We start from the raw sequence: 26,774 nt of genomic DNA, 5'->3' as shown, positions 1-26,774 counted from the left end.
AGTTTGTGGGGAATAATAGCCATTTTCTATACTTTTGAGGCATAAGCAATTAGGAAATAACACTTACTACCCAGGAACAAAAATTGCTTTACATAGTGTAAAGTATGTGATTAGAGGGTGGATTCCCCTTTCAGAAACACAACATAGTTTCCAATTAATAACTGAAACCTCAACATAATATCCATTGGTTCACCTTTTGTTTACCCTTGCTTGTATTTTATACTTGAATTAGAAATGTGTAAATATTTAAAAGCCAGTTGCTATAGAAGCAAAAGTTGTTGCTTCTTCCTGGTATGAAACCACTTCCTGTGCTGTGTTGCTCAGTTTCACTCCAGCGGTTCAGTATAGTGCGAGACAACAAAACAAGATTCAGTTGAAATATGATGAAAAGCCAGATGTAATATAATGTTGACGGAAAGTGAGATTTAATCTTAACTGAGATGAACTAAAGAGTGCTTTACTGTAACTTAAAATCAGCAGATCACTGCTGATTGAGGCCAGTCAAAATAACCAATGACCTGATTAAAACATGCTTGCAGAACACAGCAGTATAATCTGGACACAGCTATCTCTTTAGTTGCATGCACTTTGCATAACCTCCTGTTTACTTCACACTTGAATCTCATTTTTACAGCCATGTCAAAAATCATATATGCTCAATTGCAGCATGGGGGCGAAATGGCAGATAAGACATTTTATTCACCAGTCTGTAAGCTGTGTCCACTTCTTCAGAAACAGTCCAGAAAGTATGTCAAAGTTAACTTATCAATAGTGTAAAGCACCATGAAGCAACACACACACAGGTATGTGAAAGAAGAAGCTGGGTGCGGTTATGTCAAGTGCTTTTTAAGCCATTATTCATTATTCTGAGTTCGAAAGCTTTAAGAATATGTATCTGCATTTGGCTTTGCCAATAAATACCACCCATTACGTAAGAACGTTTATATATTTGGACAAGTTACAGAAAATGGTCTATATATTATAATCAACTGCACATGATAAAATCATGTAGAAAAAAAAGAAAAAAAAATCCTTTATTCTTAAAACAAACAAAATACAAACTTAACAGTGCAACATAAAAACATCTGGTTATCCAGATGTAATAACTGCAGAAGATATAACATAGTGTATGTACAGTTCACATGTAATAAAACAATATTATAGAGGCGTTTTTCAAACTACTAATAAATAATGAAATAAAACCACACTGTTTTTTTTTTTTTTTTTTTTTTTTAAATCAAAACTTACGTAAAAAGTAAAATTGAGAATTTAAAAACACTGAAAAATATACAGCCTGTTATTAGAAAGCAATGGAAAATAAGTTGAAATTATAAATAGGGATGATTGTTTTGTATAACAAATTTATAAATCCCTAAATGTATGTTTCAGCAGGTGTATTTTGATCAACAACGCAATCTTTTATTTTGTTAGCATACCTGCATTAGTATCTTCTGATTGTGTCCACTAGATGGTGCTTGCTGTTGGACTGGAAAACCAGCTTTAGCCTTAACTGAACTCCAGAAACAGTGACATTTCTTGAAGTGGTATTTCTTTGTACACTTGGATGCCTTACAAGAGATTCCTTTTAGACAATACTGTACCTTTATGAGATCTATCTTAATGACCTAAACAATGTACTACGAACTTGTTCTAACACGGTTTCACTATATTGTATTGTATTTCATAATAAAAGTGGGTCAATTGCTGCCATATTTAAATTGTATAAGTTAATAGAATAGGCGCCCTTATTATACAGGAAGGAAAAGTTGATAATAGTTTCAAAATGTTTTCTTTTAAAAAAACTAAAAACACACAATATCAAAACTGAGCACCTCTTCCATCTTGTGGCTTTATATGTGAGATGTTACAGTACAAAAAGCCTAAAATCAGTTAACTTTATTGGATTTTAAACCTGAAGAGCATAAATTGTTGCTGCAGGAGCCTCCGTAACTTGGAGGGCAGGCAGAACAGGGCCTTCCCATCTTGTAGGGCGCTTCCCCGACCCAGTTACCCCTGGCAACAGAAAATGGAGAAACACATAAACAAACAATGGAAGCCATAAGTGCAAGTATTTTAGTAGATCCTACTATTTTAGAAATGATAAAATCATGGTTAAAGTTACTGATTGATTGTAATGAGAGTTAAAAGAGGTAAAAGTTCCTTCTGTGACGGGATTGGTTCTTTGACACCATTAACATCGGTTCTATCACATAACATGATGCGTCTATGTTTTGGCATGGCAAATTCTTGCACCTCGATACAGTTTACTTAAAAAAAAAAAAATTCTAACAATCAAATTAAAAACAAAATGTTGTCCAAGGGGATATTGATACAAATGCAATGTTCACAGTTTTTATTTGACCTCTCTTTTACCTTTTTTTATTCCAATTGTGAGTCCTGTTTCTCTAATATTAAGATTTTAGGATACACTTTAAGCTTCAGGTCCATTAACTTTTATTGCATGTGCTTACAAATAACGTATATGATCAGGAAAATGACCTTGTTAAGCACATCTTGTTAATGTACAGAGTTTGATACATACAATCACAGAATCGTGTGAATGGTAAGTACACGTTGGTAATATACCTGTATTTAAAAGTATATTTTTGATCACCTTTCTACATCGCTCTATCTATCTGACTGCCAATGTGCTTGCAGGCCTTTGTTGCTTTGTAATATGTCACTGGTGCCTTGTTATTGACTTTTGAAAGGTCACAGTGTCACTTGATTTCTCAAGAACCAAGAACCAAAGACCAAACAACAGAGGCCTGCAACAGAGACTGGAACCTGTTTGAGCAACGTTGAAAAAATGAAATTAATATGAGAGCACAAGAACTATGAACCATTCTGAAATGGTTATAAAGGGGTGAAAAAGACAACAGTTAAATGGCATAACTTACAAGATAACTCTGGATAACATCAAGATTCATATACTCACTTAATGGAGTAGTTGCATACCAGAAACACAGCACGGCGCCAACTGTTTCCCCACACATTCATGTTGGAGCAGGTGTTAACCGCACACCCCATTCTATTGGTGTTGGCCCACACCATCTGGAACAGGAATTGAAATACTGCTGAGAAAAATGGTTTCTTTGAATGCAATCAGATCACAGAATGGAATTCAGGGTTTATTACCTACCTGGGTATAATGGGTACATACAGAGCCACTGCACTTATTGGGAAAGGAGTAATATTGCTTTTCGTCATGCCATGACCTGACGAGCTCAATGATTGAGCGATATCTGGAAGCAAACAGGACAAATCCATTCATAATTAAAAAGAAGATTTGTGTAACTTGGAGGGTAAGACTTTTCTTCTCCGTATCCTCTGATCATTTTACTGGACTGGACTGCACAGTGCTCATGAAAGATGACATTGACAATAGCTACAGTCAATGCTCATAGAAGAGGGTTGTTCTTTAAAGAATTAGTAGACCCAAATGTCACTTTTTCAATGTCTTTACCTTTTGGTTAAGTCTCTCTCTCTCTCTCTCTCTCTCTCTCTCTCAATATATATATATATATATATATATATAATATATATATATATATATATATATATATATATAGCAACTAGAATCCAACTAGAATTAAAAAGCAGCTCCTCAGTCTAGATGAAAAATCCTCAAAACAGAAACAATAAAGTAAACCCAATATATGCGCAAGAACTCAGTCTGATTGCGATCATACAAAAGGTACAGGGTGAGTTAAACAAAATAAAATGAATGGATTTACTCTTTAAACCTTTCAGCAGTCTATGATAAAATGTGGATTTTTAACCATGATTTACTTAAGGAAGAAATGTAGGTGACATGCCAACAAAAATGAAAGGAAGAGACTTGGTTTACCTCCCAGAATGAATGGACAGATTCTGGCCCATGTATCTCATGAGTTGAGGGGGGCCGTGGTCCCACACACACTGTGCTGCCCAGGCTTCGGCAGACTTTGCCAGTCTTTCATCCCAGGTCTGCAAGACAAGAACAAAACATGTTCAAATTGTCTGGTTAATACGTTGTTAGGTCACGCTTTGTAATGTGTAACATGTCCAGTAGGCGACTTTGGGACGTGAAAGATTAACCTCTCCACTCCCACAAAGATTCACAGTGATAAGTCTTAAATGAAAAGTGGAATACCATTTACAGTACAAAGCAAATTATTACCAACAATATGCATTAAACTGTTACCTATTTGAAAAAACATGTGAATAAAATGTGCATAGCAGCAGTATTCATTCATTGAAAACGAACAGCTGGTTTACTGTACCTTATAACATGAGAAAGTCTGCTTCCGTTCATAAGTTCGCCATGATGTATTTGCACAGTAGCTTTGCAGTTTACCACATTTCCCTGCTCACAAACTATGCATTCTCCAAGCTTTATTGTGGTTAGCCATGGGGTTTAATACGTTTTACAATCTTTATATATGATTCATCGTGCTTCTGTACAGACTTTACAAATGTTAATTATATAATCAATCTATCTACAAACAGGTTAAGGCACTTACCTCCTTATTTTTTAAATGACAATTGAACTTTGACTTTTTGAAATCTCTGATTCATTTACATTTTTAAAGTTCAAAACGCTGTCTCTGACCAGCTCTTAAGTTCGTCTATGAGGGAATCAAAACGCTGCGTTTCTTCACACCCTGTCCACTGTAATGCTTTAGCCCCTGTTGATGCTACAAAACTAGTTACAAAGTAAGAAACATCCTGAAGCTGACGTTTTTTTGTTTGTTTGTTTGTTTGTTTTTTACTTTTTCCTACCATGTATTCCATGTTGGCCGCTGGGGGGAGTACCTGTGACCGCACCCGGTTGTGGTAGTCCAAAAGCGTGCCCATGTCTCGGGAGGAGATGTAGCGTTTTCGTCTGTTGCGAGGAACGCCGAGGCTGAGGAAGTCTCTGAATTCGAGGTTTGTTTCAGCACCGCTGGATGGACGCTGCAGGCCGGTAGCGTTTGGCAAGACGATGGAGCTGGAGTTCTGTACTATCCACAACACAATGCCAGTGAAATACAGGTGGATATATGCATCAGTCATTTTCCTCTTTGGTGTGTGTTTGTAGGGTAGGGTGCTCCAAAGTGGCTAAAACGGAACAGTAATCTAAAATGAAGTGTGCATGTCTTTAAAAAAAAAAAAGCGTTTTACCCCTTTTCTTTTAAATCCAAGCACAGGTTAGTGCAGAAAATACTAGTGTAGACTTAACTTTAGAAACACACACAGACACACACCGGTGGTGCATTCAAACTTCAAATGAGTTCATCAAAAAACACAATTCAAAATAAAGGCTTACCTAATTTAAAATATGAACAGCACTTATATGCAATTGTCTATCTCAAGAAAGACATTAAAAACAGATTATATCAATTAACACTAATTTAGAATTCCTAATGCATTTAGAATCAAACGTGTTATAGTTATATACAAAATAATGAATATGGTTTTATTTTGAAAACTAGATTAGAGAGCACATGTCTTTTCTCTGAGTCAAGTAAGATGTGAGAGAAACAGCCTTTCAAAGAGAGAAACATACCTTTAGCAGTCATCCAAGAGGGTTAGACAGGAGAGAGGGAGAGACAGAGTGTGAGAATGCAAGAGCCAGACTTGAAGACTAGCCTTAGCAAACAGCCCTTTCTGACACATGTGGCAGAGATTGAACCTAGCCAACTCCTTCAGCCCTTTGATGGCATCTGACGCACAAACCTTGATCTTAACTCTGCCCATGGGGGTGTCTTAATGTTTAAAAAACACAGATAACTGATTTAGTTCCCTCAATGCTTGCAATGTGCTTTCCTCCTGGACTGACGTTGCTGGTACATTCTGTCCAACAACATACACACACTGTATGGATAGAGACTAAAATCCATTTTATAACCACAAATCTGTTTCTCTTTTATTGTATACATTTCAATCCATTATATATATATATATATATATAGATAGATAGATAGATAGATAGATAGATAGATAGATAGATAGACGAGCTGCAGAATTAAAAGAAAAGCATTCCAGTTTGGTGTTCAGTGATATTTTACATGTTATATGTTATTCTAGATGCAAATATAAGCAGAGTTAGTACTGTACTTACAATTCAAAGAAGGAAAGAAACAGTTGGATACTGTTTAAAATTATCAGTCAGATATTTTTAAAAAAATATCATAATATTCTGTACATTTCATTTTCTAGCATTCTCATTTAAAAGATAATGTAATTATATGATAAAAAAAATCACAGTGGTTTATCATTGTAAAAGCTTTGCAAAGTATGGTAAAGCATTGACAAGCATGGTAAAGCACATTTTGATCACGTGACGTCCCTTACAAAACAGTGTCATTTCTTACTATGTTTACCTTCTTATCTAAGCCTTGATTCTGTTTCGCTTCATTTTTATTTCAAACAGACCTGACAAATGACGTTACTTGTTCGTTCTTGCAGTCGCCTAGTTTATAGATGTGCTTTTGTTATTTTCACTCAGAGTTGTCCTGACAGATTTTCTTTTCAGCATAAAATACCCAGTACAGAGTGTACACTGATAGCAAGTCCAGCATTTACAATCACCTTGATTTGTAGCAAATAATATATATATTTTTAATCTTAAACCCAGTCTTTAATTAGTAGTTTCCTCTTTATTAGGATTAAGAGGTAGCTTAACAACTAGAAATAACATTCAAAGGGAGGTAGAGCTTTGGATAATAAAAACCGAAAAGTTCAATTCCTATCTATAACTCAAATGATATGATGTCTGCACAGGAGTAAGCTTGTTCTTTTAGAAATAATGGAATGCTGGTACAGGATGACTGCTGCTGGGCTAGATTGTGTGTCTAGAAGGGTGCTTTTTAGGCCTCACAGTGACATCTTGGTCTCCTCACAGCTGTGCAAAACAAGAGAAAAGACATGCAATTACATAGAGTTCACATACAGACCGGCGTTACCAGTCTCCCGTCAACACTGATTAACATTGACATCTGCATCTTGATTAGGGTTGTCACCTCCTGGAGTGGGAAAACCAGAACATATGGTGAGTGGATAGGTTACACCGTGTAACAATTTATTTATTTATTTATTTTTGTTCCTGGGTAGTAAGTGTTATTTCCTAATTGCTTATGCCTCAAAAGTATAGAAAATGGCTATTATTCCCCACAAACTTTGCTTTTGTGACCAGGACAGTGATATTTCAAAATATCACTATTTCCTATGGGAAAACTGGCAAATGTGTGTCTTTTCGTTCACATAAAGTCAGAAAAAAACAACATATGAATCCAAATTAACATGTATTTTTTCGAGATTTACGATTATACTGTAAATACATCTCGTAATCGTAAATCTCGAAAAACTACCCACTTCTAAATCTTTTGTAGTCATTTTTGTATTACTTTAGTACAAATACATGTTCATTTGGATTCATATGTTGTTTTTTTCTGACTTTATGTGAACAAAAAGACACACATTTGCCCGTTTTCCCATTGGAAATAGTGATATTTTGAAATATCACTGTCCTGGTCCTGGGAATAATAGCCATTTTCTATACTTTTGAGGCATAAGCAATTAGGAAATAACACTTACTACCCAGGAACAAAAATTGTGTTACATAGTGTTATCACATGTTGATGCTGTATTCTGAAAACAGACTCATTTTTACTGTGATGTAAACATAGCTCATCACCATAACTCTGTTTACTACAGTAAATGTACACTGTCATTTTGCAGCTTTCCCATGCTTTTCCCATGGTTGTACTACATTTACCTTACTTTACCATGATGTGCAGTGTTTTGTAATAATTTTTTTAAATATGCTTTTCACTCAAAACAAAAGTTTTTTTGAATCTGAGAATAAACTTACAACCCTCCTAAAAAAACAGTTGAAAAAGGTATCGATTCAAAATCAGTTTTGAATTACAAGTACAGTTAATTAAAGATCAAAGATCCTATTGGCTTGCTTTAATTGCAATTATAAATGCAATTGTATAAATGTTTGTTAATGAATATCGCAATTACACTTCAAACACATATTATAAAGTATTACTGTTGAATCAATATTAAAAAAAAAAAAAGTCTGGGGTGATTTACACTCTTGCTGACATGTTAAAAGCTTCTAGAGTTTGTAGAAAGTGGAACAGCTGCGGTTCCCAGCACACACTCACAATGAAAAGTTAAATAAGCAGGTCTTTACACACTAGTTGTATGATAAAGAGAGGCTCAGTGTTTTGTCCCTGTGCTTTACAATGTAGGCCTCCTGTAAGTCACTGCTTAGTAAGCATTTTTCCAGCCGTCCTGGATTCCAGGAACTGCTTCAGGGCTGTTCTTGTGCCAGGTGTAATATACTGTACCCCTAGACTGCAGCGCATGCCAAAGTACACAGCACCTGCTGGTAGAACTCTGCCCAGGGCCAATGAAAAAGAGAGATGTTGGCACTGCCTTGCACTGCACAGACAAGATGTTGGCATCTTACTTTAACTTGATTGTTGAGGAAAAGGATGAGCTAGACCAGGGGTTTTCAACCAAGGGGTACGCGTACCCCTCGGGGTACTTCTAAGAGTCATAGGGGGTACGCAGGATGACTCAGAAATACACAAATAAAAATGAAGTTAAAAAAAAAAAAATATGATCTTGAATCAATCTTTTCATTAATGGTGTTGTGTATATTAGCGCTAAACCACTGTGCATAAATATGTTTTTATGAGCTGCTCAAAGGTTACAGGCTGTAGTTTCAAAATGATGATCCCCCTGTACACATGATTTAAATTGAGCAAAACGTATTTTGCCAATGGGTAGTGAAATTCTAAAATGCAGTGTTTTAGGGTCAGGATTCACTGATAGTCTCACTGATAAAGGCACAACCACACAGTGTGCAGGGTGAGTCATAAAGTCAGGGGAGCACATAAGTTCTTGGCTGGGGATTCCACAGGAAGTGTTGCATTGGCTTTGGCTTTCCACAGGTTCTGGAGGCAAATTGTCAGCAGCTCCTGGGATTGGAGGCGATTGGTGTGGTGTTGGGATCAGAGACACCCACTGACTTTCAGGTCTCCTGAGAATTTATGGGGAGTTTCTCCAGTGAGAGAACATACTTCGACATTCCAAACTGGGGAGAAAAATGGCACTGATTCAATTTTGAGTCATGATAAATACATGATAATTACACTTATTCAAAGTGTTGTTAATCAATATTATGTCGATAATAATGTTGTGGTTAGTTCCAAAAATGAGAGAATACTTCAACATGCAGAAGCCATTGAAGACTAAAGTAAAAATAAAATTACTAAAAAGTTTGGGTAGACAGATATAAATGGCTTATTTACATCTAAGAGATCAAGCTATTTTCAGCCAAAGAGCTCTGAAATAGATACAAGAACGTCAGTTTACTGTTTGGTGATATTCTCTGCTATCCATACAGTTTTGATTCATGACAACCTGACTACATTCTGTCAGAATGGGAGGAATCTGACGGTCATGTGAAAACAAGAACTCTGCAGACCATGAAGCATTCAGAAAAAGGGGCTTACAAAAATAGACCACACACTTGCTCTGTATGGGTGAGAGGTTCCTGAGGTGAATTCTTAATTCTCAATGACCCGTCTAAAAATGGTTGTGCTGTTACCGGTAGAGGGAAAACAAACACATGATGTAAAACTGAATCTGTGAAACCATACAATGGAAATGTACTGTATATATATATATATATATATATATATATATATATATATATATATATATATATATATATATATATATATATATATATATATATATATACTCCCTCATTATTTCACTATTTAACTTACACTCCTGATACTGCTATTTCAGGTGTTTCTTGTTATAATGTTCAAATAGTTTATTTTCTTTTTATTCCACATGGCCTGCAGTCCCAGAATGCAACTGTTTGCTGGTCTACATGCAGTTGGAAGCAGCTGGTGACTGATTAGCGGAAGACAAAGACTGCAGAGGATTGCGACATCAACAGGCACAATAATGTGAACAGTAGCAGTGAGAAAAGTGTATCACCAGAACAGTGCTTGGTGAGTTTCACCAGATTTTCACTAAATAATGAAACACTTTGGAACACCAAATGGTATAAGACAGCCATCTCTTAACCTTTAGGGAGATGTTAGTAATTATTCAGTATACAACAATTGTATTATTAAATTACAAAATCAAATTTTACATAATCATACATAATCACATTTTAAATGTACTCATATTCAAATCTGCTCAGCTCAAGGTGTGGGTCTTTACTTTGTACTTTCATTGCCATCGTCCAAATCTTTTGACTTGAAACAACCTACAGTATTGCACACACACTTCCAAGGCATGACTTATCCCTTCAGCAATCCCATAAAGCATGAAAGCAACCAAATATTTGTTCTTTCCTTTCACACTGGTGACCTTTTACCATGTTCAGTGCTTTGAAATCCTTAGTTAAAAAACAAAAAAACAAAGTTCTCAGAGTAGTGTTACTAATTCCTTGTTTCAAAAGAAAGAGCAATGTTCTCTTTGAAAGCAGATGATGTTAGCCTAACAGGTCTGCCTCTGTCTGCACTACACCCAACGCATGCTGTTCCAAGGATTACTTCAAAGAAGCTGCAAGGGATTGGCTGGGAGGCACAGTGGGTCAGCGCACAGGGTCTTCTCAACATCTGGGTTCAAATCCGGCTTTATTTTCTGAAATAATAATTATCTGAAAACTACCCCTTAAGACTAAGTAAAATAAATTCAGATTTTATTAGAACAGCATTGTGATATCAGCGCATTGCCCTGAAGAAACCCCACAGCAACAATAGCAGACATGGAAATACAGTGGCTTTGTAACAAATACCTCCCTATGGGCCTGATACAGTAGCACACTGGTACTAATATTAAACTGTTTACAGTATTATTGGTTTGGTTCGGACCATTATAGTACTACCAATATACCAATAGAGTACTGTGGTACTCTTCCAATGTTTGCCCCTTAGTAAAGATACCCTCTGCCTTTTAAACAATCTATAGGGCTTTGGATTGGTTCACCTGTTGGAGAAAAGCTGTACTTAGCATTCCTTCAAAGCAGGCAGATAATGTAATATAAAACACTCCAGCTTTTCCAATAGATTAGCACATTATATCTAAACTTAAAAAGCCAGGGAAGACAACCAGGTCAGCGTTTAAAGATCCTTTACAGTAACCATCCGGTAGGTTTATTGATATGGGTAGGATTTTCTCCTTTGATTTGCAAATAACCGGTGTAAGGACTACCTTCTGGGCAAACATCTCAGCCTTTAGTTTCATGTTTAAATGATTGTAGCAAACAAAATGATTCCATAGTTCTTACCCATTGTGCACTGGCATGATCTACCTAGGTTTCATATCTAGGTTAAATAAGTCTGTTTGCAAGCTCTGCTTTTAGATAGTGTTGCAGTTTCTTGGTCATTTCTTCTGAATTGTCCCCACCTCTTCAATGGCTACTTTCCTGTTAGTAACCAGAGCTGCTTCCCCTATAGACTGACATGTCAGTACCATGCTTTGACCCTAATTACACTGCTCAGTTGAAATGGCAAAGGAAGTGCAAGTGAGGCATAGAAACCGATACTTTTCCTTAATCTAGTATAGTACCAGATATGTTTTTAGATGAAAATGCATGTTAGCTATAACGTGTTTCTTTCAAAACTCCGCATTTAATTTAGCAAAATGAGAAACAAACCTCTTAGGAGTGCTTAGGAGATGTTGAATCATATCAGTACAGTGACTGGAATGGGGATATTTGTAGAAAACTACCACCGGAAAACACAAGAGCAGTAACAAATGGGATATGATTGTTCTAGCATGTTATATGTATGGAATGTATTGTGGCAAACAAAACTCAAAACTAGGGGATCTAGAGACAGGGGGACCCCTATCAGAATGTCCAGGTCCCACAATAGACAGAAATGTCTATCATGGATCCTTTTCTATTGTCGCTTTCACATGTTCCTTTCAAAGAGTTTGAGACTTTAATCGAGACTTGGGGTAGCTAAAAAAACCAAAAAAACAATTAGGTTACTGACCGTAACCCTGGTTCCCGGAAAGAGAAGACCACCACCAACTGTGAGGTCACATCGGTCACCCTCGCGGGTTTGATGAAAAAAAAGAGAAATGGCTTCCATTGGATGACAGTTTTATCCCCTCGGTGGGCAGGACCGACTGCATCATCCCAGGAAGGGACCTATCGGCAGCTCTGCTATAGACAGCTCAGCGATACATACCCAATGGGCAGGCATATCCCATACGTAATTTCATTGGTGGTCATCTTCGAATTGAAAGAGAACTATTACCATCACAGCAATGACAGTGAATCCTTTTGAAAAGAGGACTTTAAATATAGCAGACACACCGATGCAAATTCTATCAAGTAGTTAATACTTCTGTCACTAAATATGAAGGGCATGAAAAAATGCTGAACGGCAATATAAAAGGGATTAATCAGAAGCATGAGACACCAACCACGATGAGCAACGGAATCAAGTGAACAGACTGGATATTGACAGGATATTTTTAGAGATGTAATCTACCAGGCTGGGGGTCAAGAAGAGCTACCTCCTCGTAGTGACCCCTGGGCAACGTCTCTGACGGCAAAAAGCTCTTCAAATCGAACTTACCGTGCAATGCTTAAGCAAAGCAATGTTGGGCTTGGTTAGTACTTGGATGAGAGACCACCTGGAAATACTGAGTGCTGTAGGCTGCATGTTAAACTCATACGAATATATGTATCTACCAGGCAGATCAAAATATTTACTCAATGTGTTGCTATATATTTTATGTGAAGTTGTACATTTAAAATCTACATAATGACCCATGTACACTGTCTTTAAAACAACCCAGAGCTACAGTGAATTCTCTCCTAGTAGTAAGGAATAAAGTAATACCGGTATTCCATTTGATACAAACTAGTAAACTACTGATTTGTCATAGTTCAGATCGCTGAAACAGCTTCATCCGTCAGTTGTCGACAATTAAGAGTAAAACAAACACCTATTGTGTATGCGGTGGAAAAACGTCAACTGAAAAGGTCCACAGCTGCTGAGAGTCAATATGGGATCACCTGCCCAGGAAACCGTTGAGCAACGCCTTTTGCTGCATGAAACACGTCACTTACCATAAATCCAGGCAACTGGCTTCACTTGCTACCATGTAATGACACATTGTTCATGTCAGCAGGGCCTGTTACATTGTTTTGGCAGGCTGAAAACAAATTTACCCAGTGATGTAGTCCTTCACAGTGATAGATAGTGGGAATTGTGACAATGGGGCCTTTCCTTAGGACATTTCCAGGAATCTATTTGCTAAAGATCCTATACTTGCTGCAAACTAACTCACATCAAAATCCTCTTGCACTGTACGTTAACCCCTTAGCGTTTTCAGTTGCTGGCATATAGGGGATCTAAACACTGATGGGTGTACCACTGCACCAAAAAGTTTAGCCCTGATGTTCTGCTCATTTCACTGTACTGTTGTAATGTGAATAAGAAGTTAACAATTCCATCTAGAAATTCAGGATTCTAGTCGCACTGCAGTCCAATAATCCCAGTGTATCAGTGTACTAGCAGACCACAGCATTAGCAGAAACCATGGATCACAGGTATGTTTCCACTATGGTAATATTCTACCAGTAACTTGTATCATTGTAGCTATCCTTCTGCTTCAGATGTCCCTGTTGCTATTGCAGTGCCACTGCATTGCTATTAAAGATCATTTTCAACATGTTAAACAGGTGAATGGACTCCAGAATAAATCCTTGTAAGAAACAAGGGAGACAGTTTTCCCACAACTAAGTTACTCAATCAAAGCATGCTTCAAACGACGAGTCTTAAAAATCTTGAGTAAAGCGTGAACACAATCTATTATATCTCAATACAGCAAACTGTTGAGACAATTTATCTGATAAAAAAAACAACATTTTGGCACAATTATAAAGTGCACCTATGGTAGCACCAAATGCTTTGATTTCTTACAGGAGTCAGATACTTTTGCAGTTGTAATGGAATGCTTCCAATGTATCAGACATTTAAATGGTCAATTTACACATTTAAACAAAACAAAATGGGTTATTTCATATAGCAACTGTTTTTAGTCAGTGATTAATGGCATACACTAGATCAATGATTCGTTGGCATGTTGGGGCTGCTGTGTTAATTCATAGTTGGAAAATATAAAGCACCCCCTGATTTTGATGTGATGAGGCCATCTGAAATTTCTTTGCATCAGAAGGCTTATATCGAATGCTTTGTAGCAGATGGAAATTACACCTCATTAAAATGAGCTGTTTCATTATTGATATTTAATATAAGAGACAAATATATCGTATAGGGTGCTGTGTAACCATGGGTGTCAGCTTGCATCATACAGCATTCTACACAATATATACATTTCTATATAGTGGGCTGAGGGAGAACAACTACTTTTACCTTCCCTAAATTGTATTTAGAATATGAAAAATTCTAACTTAAAGGATGCGCCTCAGACAATCAAATAAGTGCCAATTAGCCCCTGTGCTATGACATCACTTCTTTCAGTCTAGACGTTGTGTCTATGCATGCAAAAGCCTATTGGTATCATGTGATGTCTAGAGAATGCTATGCTAGCAAGAAATGATCCTTGCTGGTCCAAATGTGTTTTGTTTTCGTTAAGCGAACATAAAAGAAATGGTACTAAAGTCCTGTTTGACGTTTCAATCACAGTGCTGACATGTGTCCTCTCCCCTGGTCCCAGTGAGCCTTGCACTTTTGGTTGAAGACAGTAGCTTGGCAGTGGAATCAGTGAACTCCACCCACTTGTCACACTGCAAGACAGTCTTCTATATATCTGTTAGAGTTAGCAGTGTGGGCAGGCTCAGTTCTTTCTCCTGGATAACATCACACGTTGCAAGTGCCAAAGGACACAGACAGTAAATTGTTGAATGCCATTTCTATTGGATCAGTTTCTTAAATGAACTCTGAAAGCCGTGGCATGATGGAGAAATACTGGAATTCACTCTGCAGCTTTGCTTTTTGGAGGCCTCTTCAGCAAACAGACAGAACTGCTCAAATCTTTTGAACCTGCCTGCCATTTCCAGTTTCATTACTGTATATGAAAATGTGTCTTTTGTGCAAATCAAGGCAAGCAGTTTTATTTTTTTTAACATACTGTAGGCTCTTGAATATCTAGTACTTTAGTAGATAAGCAAATGTATGCACTTCAGACTACTCTGCAAAGAAAATCTGTGCAGTTACCCCCGTCATTTTAAACTCAGTCATCCAAACATCTTCATTATTCTGATTAGATATTATTCTCACCTACTCAAAGCTGCAACAACAATGTAATAATTGGTAATACTTAAAGTGACCATGTGGCTCTTTGTTCATCGGGACAGTTTGGGACAGTTCAGGCTTTTCAACTCACAACTCAATGCATTCTGGTAAGCGTAGTTCTGCTTCTCTTAAAGGAAAGAATGTTACCTGAGACAAGTAAAACATACCAGAATGCATTGGGTTGTTGAAAAGCCTGAACTGCCCCAAACTGTCCAGCTGAACAGGGAGCCATGTGGTCACCTTAGCAATACTATATATTAGTAAATATGGAGTGGAGAGGACTATAGTGGAAAATGATTGCCCCGAGGGAATAGTGTTACCAACAGGGAGCTATAATGATTGCCCCGAGGGAAGACTAGTGTTACCGACAGGGGGCTATAATGATTGCCCAGAGGGAAGACTAGTGTTACCGACAGGGGGCTATAATGATTGCCCAGAGGGAAGACTAGTGTTACCAACAGGGGGCTATAATGATTTCCCCGAGGGAAGACTAATGTTACCGACAGGGGGCTATAATGATTGCCCAGAGGGAAGACTAGTGTTACCGACAGGGGGCTATAATGATTGCCCCGAGGGAAGACTAATGTTACCGACAGGGGGCTATAATGATTGCCCAGAGGGAAGACTAGTGTTACCGACAGGGGGCTATAATGATTGCCCCGAGGGAAGACTAGTGTTTTCAACAGGGAGCTATAATGATTGCCTCGAGGGAAGACTAGTGTTACTGACAGGGGGCTATAATGTCCAAAGCCGCAGGAGGAAACAATAGGCTTCCCAAGGGGCATTTCATTTTCCACTATGGTCTGCAGTACATATTTAATATATTAATCAGTCAAGAAAATAAGCGAGGCAAGGTTGGATAGTAAATACGACTATATATATATATATTTTTAAATATAGCTGATACAGCATAAGTAAATACAATAATAACATAAATAAATAACAGAAAATGTTTTTGAAGTTCATACCGCATAGCTATCAAAGTCTTTTTGGCATACAGCTCTCTGTCTGGTTTGCTGACTCCTGCATAACCCAGTTTAGACCCCAGCCATCATATTTGTTTACATTGTTGAGCAGAATTTTTTTGAATTTCAGAAAGCCAGAAAACAGTGACAGTGACATTTTAATCACCATTTTAGTGTTTGGAGCATCTTTCTTTTGTAGTACGTTTTGTAATTCATTTTCACAGAAAAGTCACAGAATCTCTGTCCAGCAGTTTTTTTTCATTTAGCCATTTTCTCTTGTTGTTAGGAGTGGAAGTGAATGGAGTTCCTTTGAAAAAAGGCAGGCCTGACAGTGATGTGAAGCAATCACATGTCAGGGGGATGTCATGGCAATAGTGCAGTCTATTTTTGTGCCTATGATGAGGTTTTAACCAATCACAGGGAAATTAGTTGTAACCGTCAGGGCAAATTTCCAACACGATGACTACACATACAATATATGAATACATACTATAATATATATATATATATAGATATAATATTATATATATATATATATCTATAGAGATATATAATATATATATATATCATATATTTTAAATTTTCATTTTAAAAATAACTCTTGAAAAGGTATGTCTATTCCCATCTGGGGAGCAGCTGTGTGTTTTTAAACACCATATAGGTAATCAAATGACCTCACAAAGTGCAAATACCACTGCCTCCACAGCAAACACACACACACACACAATGTTAAAAATGAAACTGAAAGGACTGTTAAAATAAGTAGGCTTCCATTCTGTAGTTGGTTTTGTTAATAAAGTACTATATTTTCAAAAGTATTTTAATTCAGAATGATATGATTCTGAAAACATCACTTGCCAAAAGAGACGTGGACTGTAATACAGTAAATACTTTTAAATCCGGTACGTATTGCAGCAGTATGTAAATTCCATTTGCAGAATTTAACGACTATTAACGATCCAACAGCAAAATTTAAATAAAAATGTTACCCATGCACACAGCTGTGTAAATTACAAAAGGTAATGCAATTTAGCAAAAGATAAAAAAACAATTCTGGAAACTATTAAGTGTCCAAAGTCAGTATTCAAAATTGAAGAATACAGTGCTCGATAAGGCCCTAACGTCATAGTTCACTTGCAAATGAAAATGCACAAAAACAACTAAAGATATACATTACAGTATGTAAAACTGTTTAATGATTAAGTGTTTTACATTAACGTAGCTTGTCTCGTTCGCTTTGTTATTGCTGCATTTTCGTGAGGTGAAATTGGAGGAAGCGCTGTGTAACTACACAATAAAGACATTAGTTTAACTACTGTGAACCTGGTTCCCTGAAAGAGAAGATGGCCACTAAAACATGTTATGGGATAAACGCCTGCCTATTGGTAGGTGTCACTGAGCTCTTTCTATCAAAGCTGCCGATAGACCCATCCCCTCGGTGACCCCCTCAGTCCCGCCTACCAAGGGTACATAACCGTCACGCAAGGGAGCCTCACCCTCTTTTCATGACGAAACCGTGATGTCGACCGATGCGACCTTGCGGTTGGTGGGTATCTTATCTTTCAGGGAACCAGGTTTACGGTAGGTAAACTAATGTTCCCTTTCAATTCAAAGATGGCCACCAAAACATCGTTATGGGAAAATGAGTACCAGAGCCGTCGCGAGGGAGAAAAGAACGGCAGCATATGAGGGACTTCTAGCCCTGCCTAACCAAGGTCAGCAGGGCAAGCGTGCAACCTCGAGGACCCTAGTGCCCACAGAGGGCAATGATGGATCTATCACGTTAGGTGATAGAACCTGGAAAAAGTATGCGGCGTATCCCAGCTAGCCGCATCACAAATCTCAGCCATGGAGGCACCTCGAAAGAGGGCTCATGACGTAGCCACACCTCTCGTGGAATGTGCGGCTACCCGCCCAGGCGGGGGGTAAGCCAGCACCATTATATGCAGTCAAGACTGTCTGCAATCCAATGCGACAGTCGCTGCTTCAAAAGTGTTCCGTGGCAGATGAAGAGCTGGTCTCAATGCCTGAACTGGGCTGAGAAGGTTGAACTTCCTATCCTCAAACGATGGAGGATGAAAGTTCCATAGACTGATTCATGTGAAAGGCTGTAACCACCTTGGGGAGCAAAGAAGGGTTTGCACGCAGTGACACACTGTTACCATCATCCCAAATACGCGTGCAAGAGCTATGCACAGACAGCACCTGCAGCTTACTAACCCACTTTGTGGAGATGATAGCCAAGAGGAAGGCTGTCTTCATGGACAGGTGCTTCAACTCAATGGAGTATATAGGCTCAAACAGGGCCTCTGTGAGAGCCTCCAGTACAATCTCAATGCTCCATTAGGGGAGAGTAGCCCTCCTAGGAGGACTCAACCGCCGAGCGCCTTTGAGAAACCGGGTTGCCAGAAAATGTGTGCCTGGGGACACTAAGTCAATAGGCGCATGGCAAGCAGAAATAACCGCTAAGTATACCTTCAGTGTGGAAGGTGATCTACCAGCCTCAAGCAAATCTTGCAGAAACTGCAAGATGACAGGCATGGGACAGGAGATTGGATCGTGACCATTAGTACGGCACCAATCTTGAAAATATTTCCACTTATAGGCGTATAACGACCTAGTGGAATGCGCCCTAGCATTCTGCAGAGTACCCACAACCGCGTCCGACAGCCCTAAGGCTGACCAGTGGACCCTTTCAGGGGCCAGACCCATAACTGGAGCCTGCCCGGCTCCGGGTGCCAAAGTGTGCCTCTCGTCTGAGTGAGGAGATCTCGGCCATGCGGAATCTCCCAGGACAGGCCTTTCAATAGCTGGTACAGGATTGAGAACCAGATTCTCCTTGGTCACCTGGGCGCCACTAGGATAACTGACGCCTTCTTTGACCGGACCTTTTCGAGAAAGGCCGGGAGTAATGGCAGAAGCGGGAACGCGTAAAGGAGCGCTCTGGTCCATACATGGGCTAGGACATCGGCTACCTGCCTCGACGCCTCACGTTCCCGAAGAGACCACTGCAGGATCTCATCCACTGCTGGGCCAAAAGTATGGCCTGGTGATATAGGCACGTCCAAGAGCACGGCTTTATCAGCGTTAGGCACCCGCACCTGCAACAGCCACAGCTGTCTGCGCATGACCACTAGGCCCACCAGGCTCCGGCCCAGGCCCTGCCCCTGCAGGCCGAAGATCTGGAGCAACGTGTGCGATAATAATCTCAACTCTGTGGCCACCGAGGGCCGTCACGCAAAACGACATCCATATACTCAACCAGCATACTGGATGTATTAGCCAAGCAGGTACTCTGGGCCCCCGCCACATAAGCCCTCCAGATGTGTGTCTCCGTAACCCTGCACTGCAGGTTCGGGTACACAGGGTCCTTGGGCATACCTCCTACCGGTGGAGCCTTGACCAAGGCTGCGATGGTGGAGTCTACGGGGGGGGGAATCTGGCCAGGCCCAGCTTCTTGACCCCCTCCAATGAGACCAGTGGAGAACCGTGTCTCAGCTGAGCCGGCACTGTGGCTGGGTGGTTCCAGGAGGAGCGCACCTTCTTCATAAAAAAAGGGAAAGTTGGGAAGGTTTGAGCTTGGGGAGCCATGTCATGTGGCCGAAAGATGGAGCAACGTGGCTCTGCTTGCGCTTTCCAGGGGAACTGTAGGTATGCCGCCGCGCGCCCCATGAGCGTGGGCACCGACCATGACAGTGGTGGCACACTAGTAATTGAGGAAACCTCAGAACTAGGGGGTGCTTCAACAGGGAATTCAGACTCCTCCTCGACCTCTATATCCGGAGGGAAAGCACAAGGTGGCAATAGAGAGCGTGTCCTCGTCCAAGCAAAGCGCCCGGTAGACCCGCTCGCCCTGCTCTCCCACGGAGAAGTCAGGGGGCAGTACAGCGACTGCGGTCGGCACAGGGGGTGAGGGGGGCGCCACAAGGGGGCCCATGGCTGGAGCCGGTGGGGCCTGTTGCCTCTCTAAAAGCTCCATAATCTGGCCGATCTGGGCTTTCATGTCCATAATATCCCACGCCTGCCGGGACTTCTGCAGCCATCTAGCCGTAGGCGATGGGGAGCGGCTGGGGGGGGACACAGATGCCTGTACACAGGGAATCCCCCCAGAGGGGCTCTGTGATGGCGTCGGGAGGCGTGGCTGGGAGGGGCCCGCTGTGGGGGACGAAGAATGCCCCCGTGTGACTCTCTCCACGTAATTGTCCAGCACTCGGGGCTGAAAAGCCACGCTGATGCCACAAGAGCCTTGTAGGGTTGAGGAGGCGTGCTCTGGGCCTAAGCACAGCGCACACATGCTATGCCTGTCCTTCTGTGCGATATTAGTCGCACAGGCCTCACAGGCATGGAAACCAGCCCTGCCCATCATAGTCTCGTGTGCACCAAGCACTGTGTGCACAGAGTCTAATGTGCACCGAGCACCGGGCTACTGCTTGCACTGAGTACTGCGTGCACACCTGCAGAGTACCGTGCAGCGCCAGGCACGCACGCACTGCGTGCACCGCGTACACCGAGTACGGTGCAGCAACAGTGCACTAGCCTGTATCGGTACAGCAAGTCAATAAGCACCGTGCGCACCGTGGTACCAAAGTAGCACGGGCTGAGGCTCACGCACCGTGATATTAAAAAACACCGGGGCAGCTATGCACGGTGCCTAGTCTGACCACGTGGTCACACACCTGAGCAGCGCGTAGCGTACAATAGGGGGACAGGGCAACACTTTATAACACACTAATACAAAAACAGTTAAATATTTCAGTACAGATGGGGGACAGCACACTGTCTGCTTGATTGTAAGACCTACACATGTGGTGAAGGCCAACGCGGGCTGTGTACATCTCAACTCCACAATGAGGAGCCTCGGTGAGAAGTATACGGCTGGTCTGGCTGTAAGCAGCCTAGCTGCAGCTAGTCCTCTGCGCAAGCATGGGGACGCACAGCTAGAATCAAAACAAGGCCCAACCTGCGGTTCGCAGGAGGCTGGTGGGCTAACTCGACAGTGGGGACAAGACAGGCCCAGCCCTGTGGAGTAACACCGCTCTCCCAAGTAAGAAAGGGTGAAAAACACACCTAATCCTTAACAATAATACTTACTGTTAGCATACAGACAGAGAGAATCAGCCTGACACGTGGAGTGAGCAGGTGCTGATAGTTAGAAACAGAATACATTTCAGAATGAAGTGCAGGGGAACTAGCAGTAACTTATGCAGCCCTTTTTAAGAAGAAAAAGGACTCAGTGCAACACAGAGAGGTCTTACCGTACCAATCTTGAGAAGCGAGGCTCCCCTGCATGACGGTTATGTACCCTCGGTAGGCGGGGCCGTTTGGGGTCACCGAGGGGAGGGGGCAGCTTTGATAGAAAGAGCTCAATGACAACTACCAATAGGCAGGCGTATATCCCATAACGATGTTTTGGTGGCCATCTTCAACTTGAAAGGAAACATCTGGCATGTGAGAAATAAAACAAAAACAAAACCAACGGGCTGTGACGGATGATCAAATAAATTGTAACATTGAAGAGATGGACTTTGTGTCAGAAAACTGGTGACAGGGTTGTGAATCACGTGTGACAGGTAAGTACATTAATTTGTTATCTATATATATATAAAATGGGAATTGATTTGTTTCTTAATACAAGGACGGTAAAACGTGACTGATGTGCACCGACTGCATTTGTTCAGCCAGAACCACTTTAATTAAGGTATCCAATTAATAGGGCAGTGGAGACTTTGAAATGTCTGAGAAATAGCCAATTTGAATTCATTTTTTTATATTTTATGGGATTCTCCTTCAGTTTAGACTATTTGCTTGTCTGCCAGGCGACATGGTAAAGGAGATACACAGACAGGGTGAAGCTGCACATGCTGTTCAGTGCAATAAGCAATGGCACCCCACCAGTGTAAGTTGTAACATGTTTAAGAATTCGGAGTGGTAAAAGAATCCCAGATGAAAGCCGGCAAAGGAGAGCCACTCTCATCTTTACATGTTTACTGGCAACAGTAAACTATTTCACTTCAGAACTTCAAATTGGCATTAAAATAAATCTGTATTTTTAGTTTTTTGAGTGATTCCTTTATATATATATACACTGTAAATACAGAAATATACCATTGATACCACCACCAAAAAAATTAAAGTGTGTGTCCATTGGGAATTGTGCCTACAAGTGACAGACATGAATCAGATATTTACTATAGCTGTATCACCGTTAATGGAACTAGTGTATATTTGCAGAAATTATCTATCGCCACAAGAATTTTCCAATGTGAGCACCATCTTAAAACAATGTTATCTCTTAATATTTATTATAGACTGTGCAGGATCTTTCAGCCAATCAGAGTGCACATTTCACCTCCTGTATTCCACGACGCATCACAGAGAAACCCTATTGGTGACATCACCAGTGCCACTTGCTGTTCTTAGCGTGCTGTATTCTCCATATCACCTCCTTTAAAAACTCATACCCGAGACACCTCTCGGAATTCCATTCAGCCTAATTTCACTGTATGTGGCAATGTTAAAAAGTAGGTCTATAATCGCCATTGTTTTGATAATTTACAAGTGTTTTTAATCTCCAGAAATGCGAGCTTCAGTGAAGCACAGGAATTTTCATAAAATTTGATTCAAAACGCAGCTCAATAAACCAACGACAATACACAGAGATGTTCCTGGCTCTCGCCTAACAATTGTCATTTACTCAGACTGTATAGTCTAGTTTAGATTATAGGAGTTCAACTGTTTTGAAATGTACTGCCAAGTTTGTCTTAAGTTTTGGAAGCTGGGAGAGAAACAAAAGCATCAGGAGACATTTAAAATGTACAAATTGTTCCAGGTATGTTCTTCTGGTTTCCATTAGTATAAGATTACTGCTGTATGAAGGATAGCATGGATATAAGGGATTTATAGTGGTCTTCAAATGGACAAAAAGTATATAACTTGCAGGAAATGTACTTGTACAGTAGATCTAAAAAGCATGGGTTTATGATGGTTTGGTTTAACTTAACCATTTATTTGATTACTCCAGTTGAACAAAAAACAGAAACTCTAATATGTAAGTGTGGCATTGAGAAAGCCCTGCCGGTGCACAGGTGTGTGTGTGTGTGTGTGTGTGTGTGTGTGTGTGTGTGTGTGTGGCGCGAGGGGGGTTGGCAAGGAGGGGGTTAAATTCCTCCCTGTCAGAACACATGGGAATGTGGCTGGAGTAATGATTAATGAGGCTCCAGTCACAGGTGTAGAAAAATGGTGTTAATGTTAAGAGTTAATGTTGGTAATAGAGGTGAAGGTTTGTGTCATTGTGTTGTGTTTATGTCTGAGTTTTGTAGAGCTTTTGTTTTGGTCCTTGTGCTGTCTTTTGTGTAATGTGTTTGTTTGTTTGTTTGGTGTACTGTCTTGGTGATTAAATGTGAGCACTAGTGCTTCACCGCAGATTTCTTGTCTCAGTCTCTCTCCCTACCAGGAAAAGCTTGGCTGTGACGTTACCCTCACAGAAAGGGTCAGATTTTCAGCTGTTTCTAATGTTTCCAGGTCAAAATCTCTCGTTAAATATTTAAATTTCATGGGGGAAAAAAAGAAGCAGGTTAAATCAGGTTATATTCAATCATATCTATCCAAGTCAAAAGCTTTATATTTTCTTATACTTGAGTTTATTACACTAATTAAAAAAGTGGATCTACCTTGCAAGTAAATCCTGGATCTATAAAACAAGACTTAATGAATCTTTGATAACAACTACATTTTTTATAAGTTGAGTGACCCCATGCAATCCTAATTTTAGAAGGTCAAATTAAGCTTCATCAGGTTTAAGCCTAACATTGCACATCCTAACTATATGCTGTGCAGACTCTTGTGCTCGTTCACAAAACCAGTCATTTATACTGCAAATGACATCAACGTCTTTTCTTTCATTGTACTGCACTCAATTGGCAGGTGGTTCTTTAACCAAGACAACACACGGATGTTTACTTTAACTTACAGATGAACTGAGAAATAAAAAAAAAAATATTTGAGTGTCTCATAGGTTAGACTGCCACCTATTGGTGTAACATCAATCCCATTGACACAGGCAAAATCTTAAGGGAAACTAAGAGATAAACATTCTATTCAGCAATAACTTACAAAGGTTATGTATTTAAATGTACAACATTACATTCTACAACAAAAGGCATATCACTGTAATACAGGAAAAAACATAAATGTACACTGCTTCAATAAACTTTTGTAAAGTTGCCTTTTAAAAATATAAATATCCATTTTGAATAAATCAAACAGACATATTATATACTGAGATTCAGGGTCATGAAAACAATACATTAAAACCAAAATATATTAAAAAGGTTAGGGTAGGCTCAATTATGAAAAGGTATTTTAAGTTTCTCTTAGAAGACCATCCAGTCCACCTGGGCAGATGTCTCCTCTGTGCCTGGGAAAGACACTCGGACCCATCCCTGCTGTTCAAGAGGTGCCCCCCTGTCAAGAAAGCCATGCACACATGGGGGTTCCCCTTTCTGTGCTGGGCAGTGGTGGGAATGAGCTGGCGTAATACGTTAGCCACTTCTAAGACACTGGAGGTCAGCTCCTTTAGTTGATCATGGACGACACTTCGCAGCTGGCCTAACTCGGCCCTCACAGCCTGGATCTCTTGCAGCTGAGAGCAAGGCATAAAATCGTCCAGGAAGTCACAAAGAACCCTAGAACAACATCCAGGGATCTGCAGGCCTCTCTCGCCTCGGCTAAGGTCAGTGTTCATGACTCCACCATCAGAAAGCCACTGCGCAAAATCAGAATGGTTGAAGAACAAGAAATTTAAAGTTTTGGAATGGTCTAGTCAAAGTCCAGACCTACCCAGGTCCTGAAACAAGCAGTTTATGCTTGAAAACCCACAAATGTCACTTAGCTGAAGCAGTTCTCCATGAAGGAATGGGCCAAAATTCCTCCATGGCGCTGCGACAGACCGATCAATAACTACAGGAAGCATTTGGTTGCAGTTATTGCTGCTAAAGGTGGCGTAACCAGTTAGTCTAAGAGGTTGATTACTTTTTCATACTGGGACATTGGATATTGCATAACTTTCTTTAATAAATAAATGAACGAAATAAGTATCAAAATGTTGTGTTATTTGTTCAGTCAGTGTCTATTTTATATAATATTAGATTTTGGTTGAAGATCTGATAACATTCAGTGTCAAAAAAATGCAGAAAATCAGACAGAGGGCAAATACTTTTTCACGGTGCTGTATATTGTTTAGGAACTGCATCTTTCTGCTTCCATCTGTTCTTCCAGCAAAACACCCAGCTGTAGTGTCTTCCGATGTTCTGGGCCCCTCAAGCGACAGCTCTGCTGTCCCTGGGGGAATTGCTGTGACTGCACCTGGTGACAGGGGGGCTGTTTCTTGTTTTATAACTACCCCTGACATTGCTGCTGCCTCTGCTTCCGCTGCAGAGAAAACACAACAGTCTTGGGTTTGAGCTACAGCAGCGACAGCAGCTAACAACATATCACATAAACCTCATCTGCTGTGCATTTCCATTTACTATATAGGTCTTAGCTGTGCATTTTGAAAGAAACACTTTTTTTTTTATAGCAAACAGGTATGTTTCATGAGAGTCTGTCTGGGATTACATGAAGAGAGAGAAGCAACTGAGGCTGCCTAAATCCACAGAAGAACTGTGGTTAGTTCTCCAAGACGTTTGGGCCAACCTACCTGCCGAGTTCCTTCAAAAACTGTATGCAAGTGTACCTAGAAGAATTGATGCTGTTTTGAAGGCAAAGGGTGGTCACACCAAATATGGATTTGATGTAGATTTTTCTTCTGTTCATTCACTTTGCATTTTGTTAATTGATAAATATAAACTATTAACATGTCTATTTTTGAAAGCATTCTTATTTTACAGCATTTTTTCACACCTGCCTAAAACTTTTGCACAGTACTGTGTGTGTGTGTGTGTGTGTGTCATATATATATATATATATATATATATATATATATATATATATATATATATATATATTTTTTTAAAACAACAAGCCTACAAAAGACCCTTTTGCAATCCTGTCACCACATTTAAAAAAAAAAAAAAAAAAAAAAATTTCTTTGTTTGACAAAAATGAAGCTTTGCACAGCCCCAGAATCAGCTGCTGCTGTACGAAAAGAAAGTTTATTTTCTTTGAGTGAACTAAAAGGACAATTAAAATTCAAACTCAACTAAGTGTAAAGGCGCTCCAGAGATCCTCCAACAGACCTGTTTGGTATTTTCCATTTCACAATTTGATTATACCGCATTACTCAAAGACTGAAGAGGCTGCCTCTTCTTTTGTGTTTCATTCTTTGAAATTTTCCATTTCACAATTTGATCAAAATAATTTTTCTCAAAGACTGAAATAACCTTTCATTTCGTTCTCTGATAATTTGTAAATGCTCACATCACGAAATGGTTATTTTTGTTGGTGATTGACCAAAACCTGACTATGAGTGTAACGTATATATTTTATTAGTTAAGAGCAGAGATGAGTGGTTTAATTTAGG

General features: G+C 39.8%; 1 protein-coding gene and 1 long non-coding RNA gene across 3 annotated transcripts; one reads left to right on the top strand and one right to left on the bottom strand.

Moving 5' to 3' along the window:
• Window positions 1-1,216: 1,216 nt before the first annotated feature.
• Window positions 1,217-6,493, bottom strand: LOC121319239 (peptidase inhibitor R3HDML-like). Of its 2 annotated transcripts, none has more exons than XM_041256457.1 (6): window positions 6,348-6,493; window positions 4,765-5,082; window positions 3,851-3,969; window positions 3,143-3,245; window positions 2,939-3,054; window positions 1,217-2,013 (listed from the first exon to the last, which is right to left on the bottom strand). In XM_041256457.1, exons 2-6 carry the CDS (start codon window positions 5,035-5,037, stop codon window positions 1,887-1,889), a joined length of 738 nt encoding a protein of 245 aa, XP_041112391.1. In that variant the 5' UTR covers window positions 5,038-5,082; window positions 6,348-6,493; the 3' UTR covers window positions 1,217-1,886. The 2 variants fall into 2 exon arrangements, with proteins under 2 accessions (XP_041112391.1, XP_041112390.1); XM_041256456.1 differs by lacking the exon at window positions 6,348-6,493 and adding an exon at window positions 5,531-5,906.
• On the top strand, window positions 4,933-25,870 carry LOC121319240. Its single transcript, XR_005950688.1, has 3 exons — window positions 4,933-5,016; window positions 9,858-10,010; window positions 25,833-25,870. It is a non-coding gene; the product is annotated as an uncharacterized LOC121319240 (long non-coding RNA).
• The last annotated feature ends 904 nt before the right edge of the window (window positions 25,871-26,774 follow it).

Source organism: Polyodon spathula, chromosome 8, assembly GCF_017654505.1.
Source record: "Polyodon spathula isolate WHYD16114869_AA chromosome 8, ASM1765450v1, whole genome shotgun sequence".
NCBI lineage: Eukaryota > Metazoa > Chordata > Actinopteri > Acipenseriformes > Polyodontidae > Polyodon > Polyodon spathula.
Note: the sequence above shows the minus strand (reverse complement) of the source record. Positions and strands in the feature narration are given on the sequence as shown.

Bases quoted from the DNA above. Each gene is read 5' to 3' on its own strand.
- LOC121319239 (XM_041256457.1), bottom strand. From the start codon at position 5,037: ATGACTGATGCATATATCCACCTGTATTTCACTGGCATTGTGTTGTGG. The intron at 3,055-3,142 runs GTAGGTAATAAA...TTCCTGTTCCAG, and splicing joins TATGTACCCATTATACCCAG to ATGGTGTGGGCCAACACCAA. The intron at 2,014-2,938 runs GTGAGTATATGA...TTCTGTTGCCAG, and splicing joins GTATGCAACTACTCCATTAA to GGGTAACTGGGTCGGGGAAG.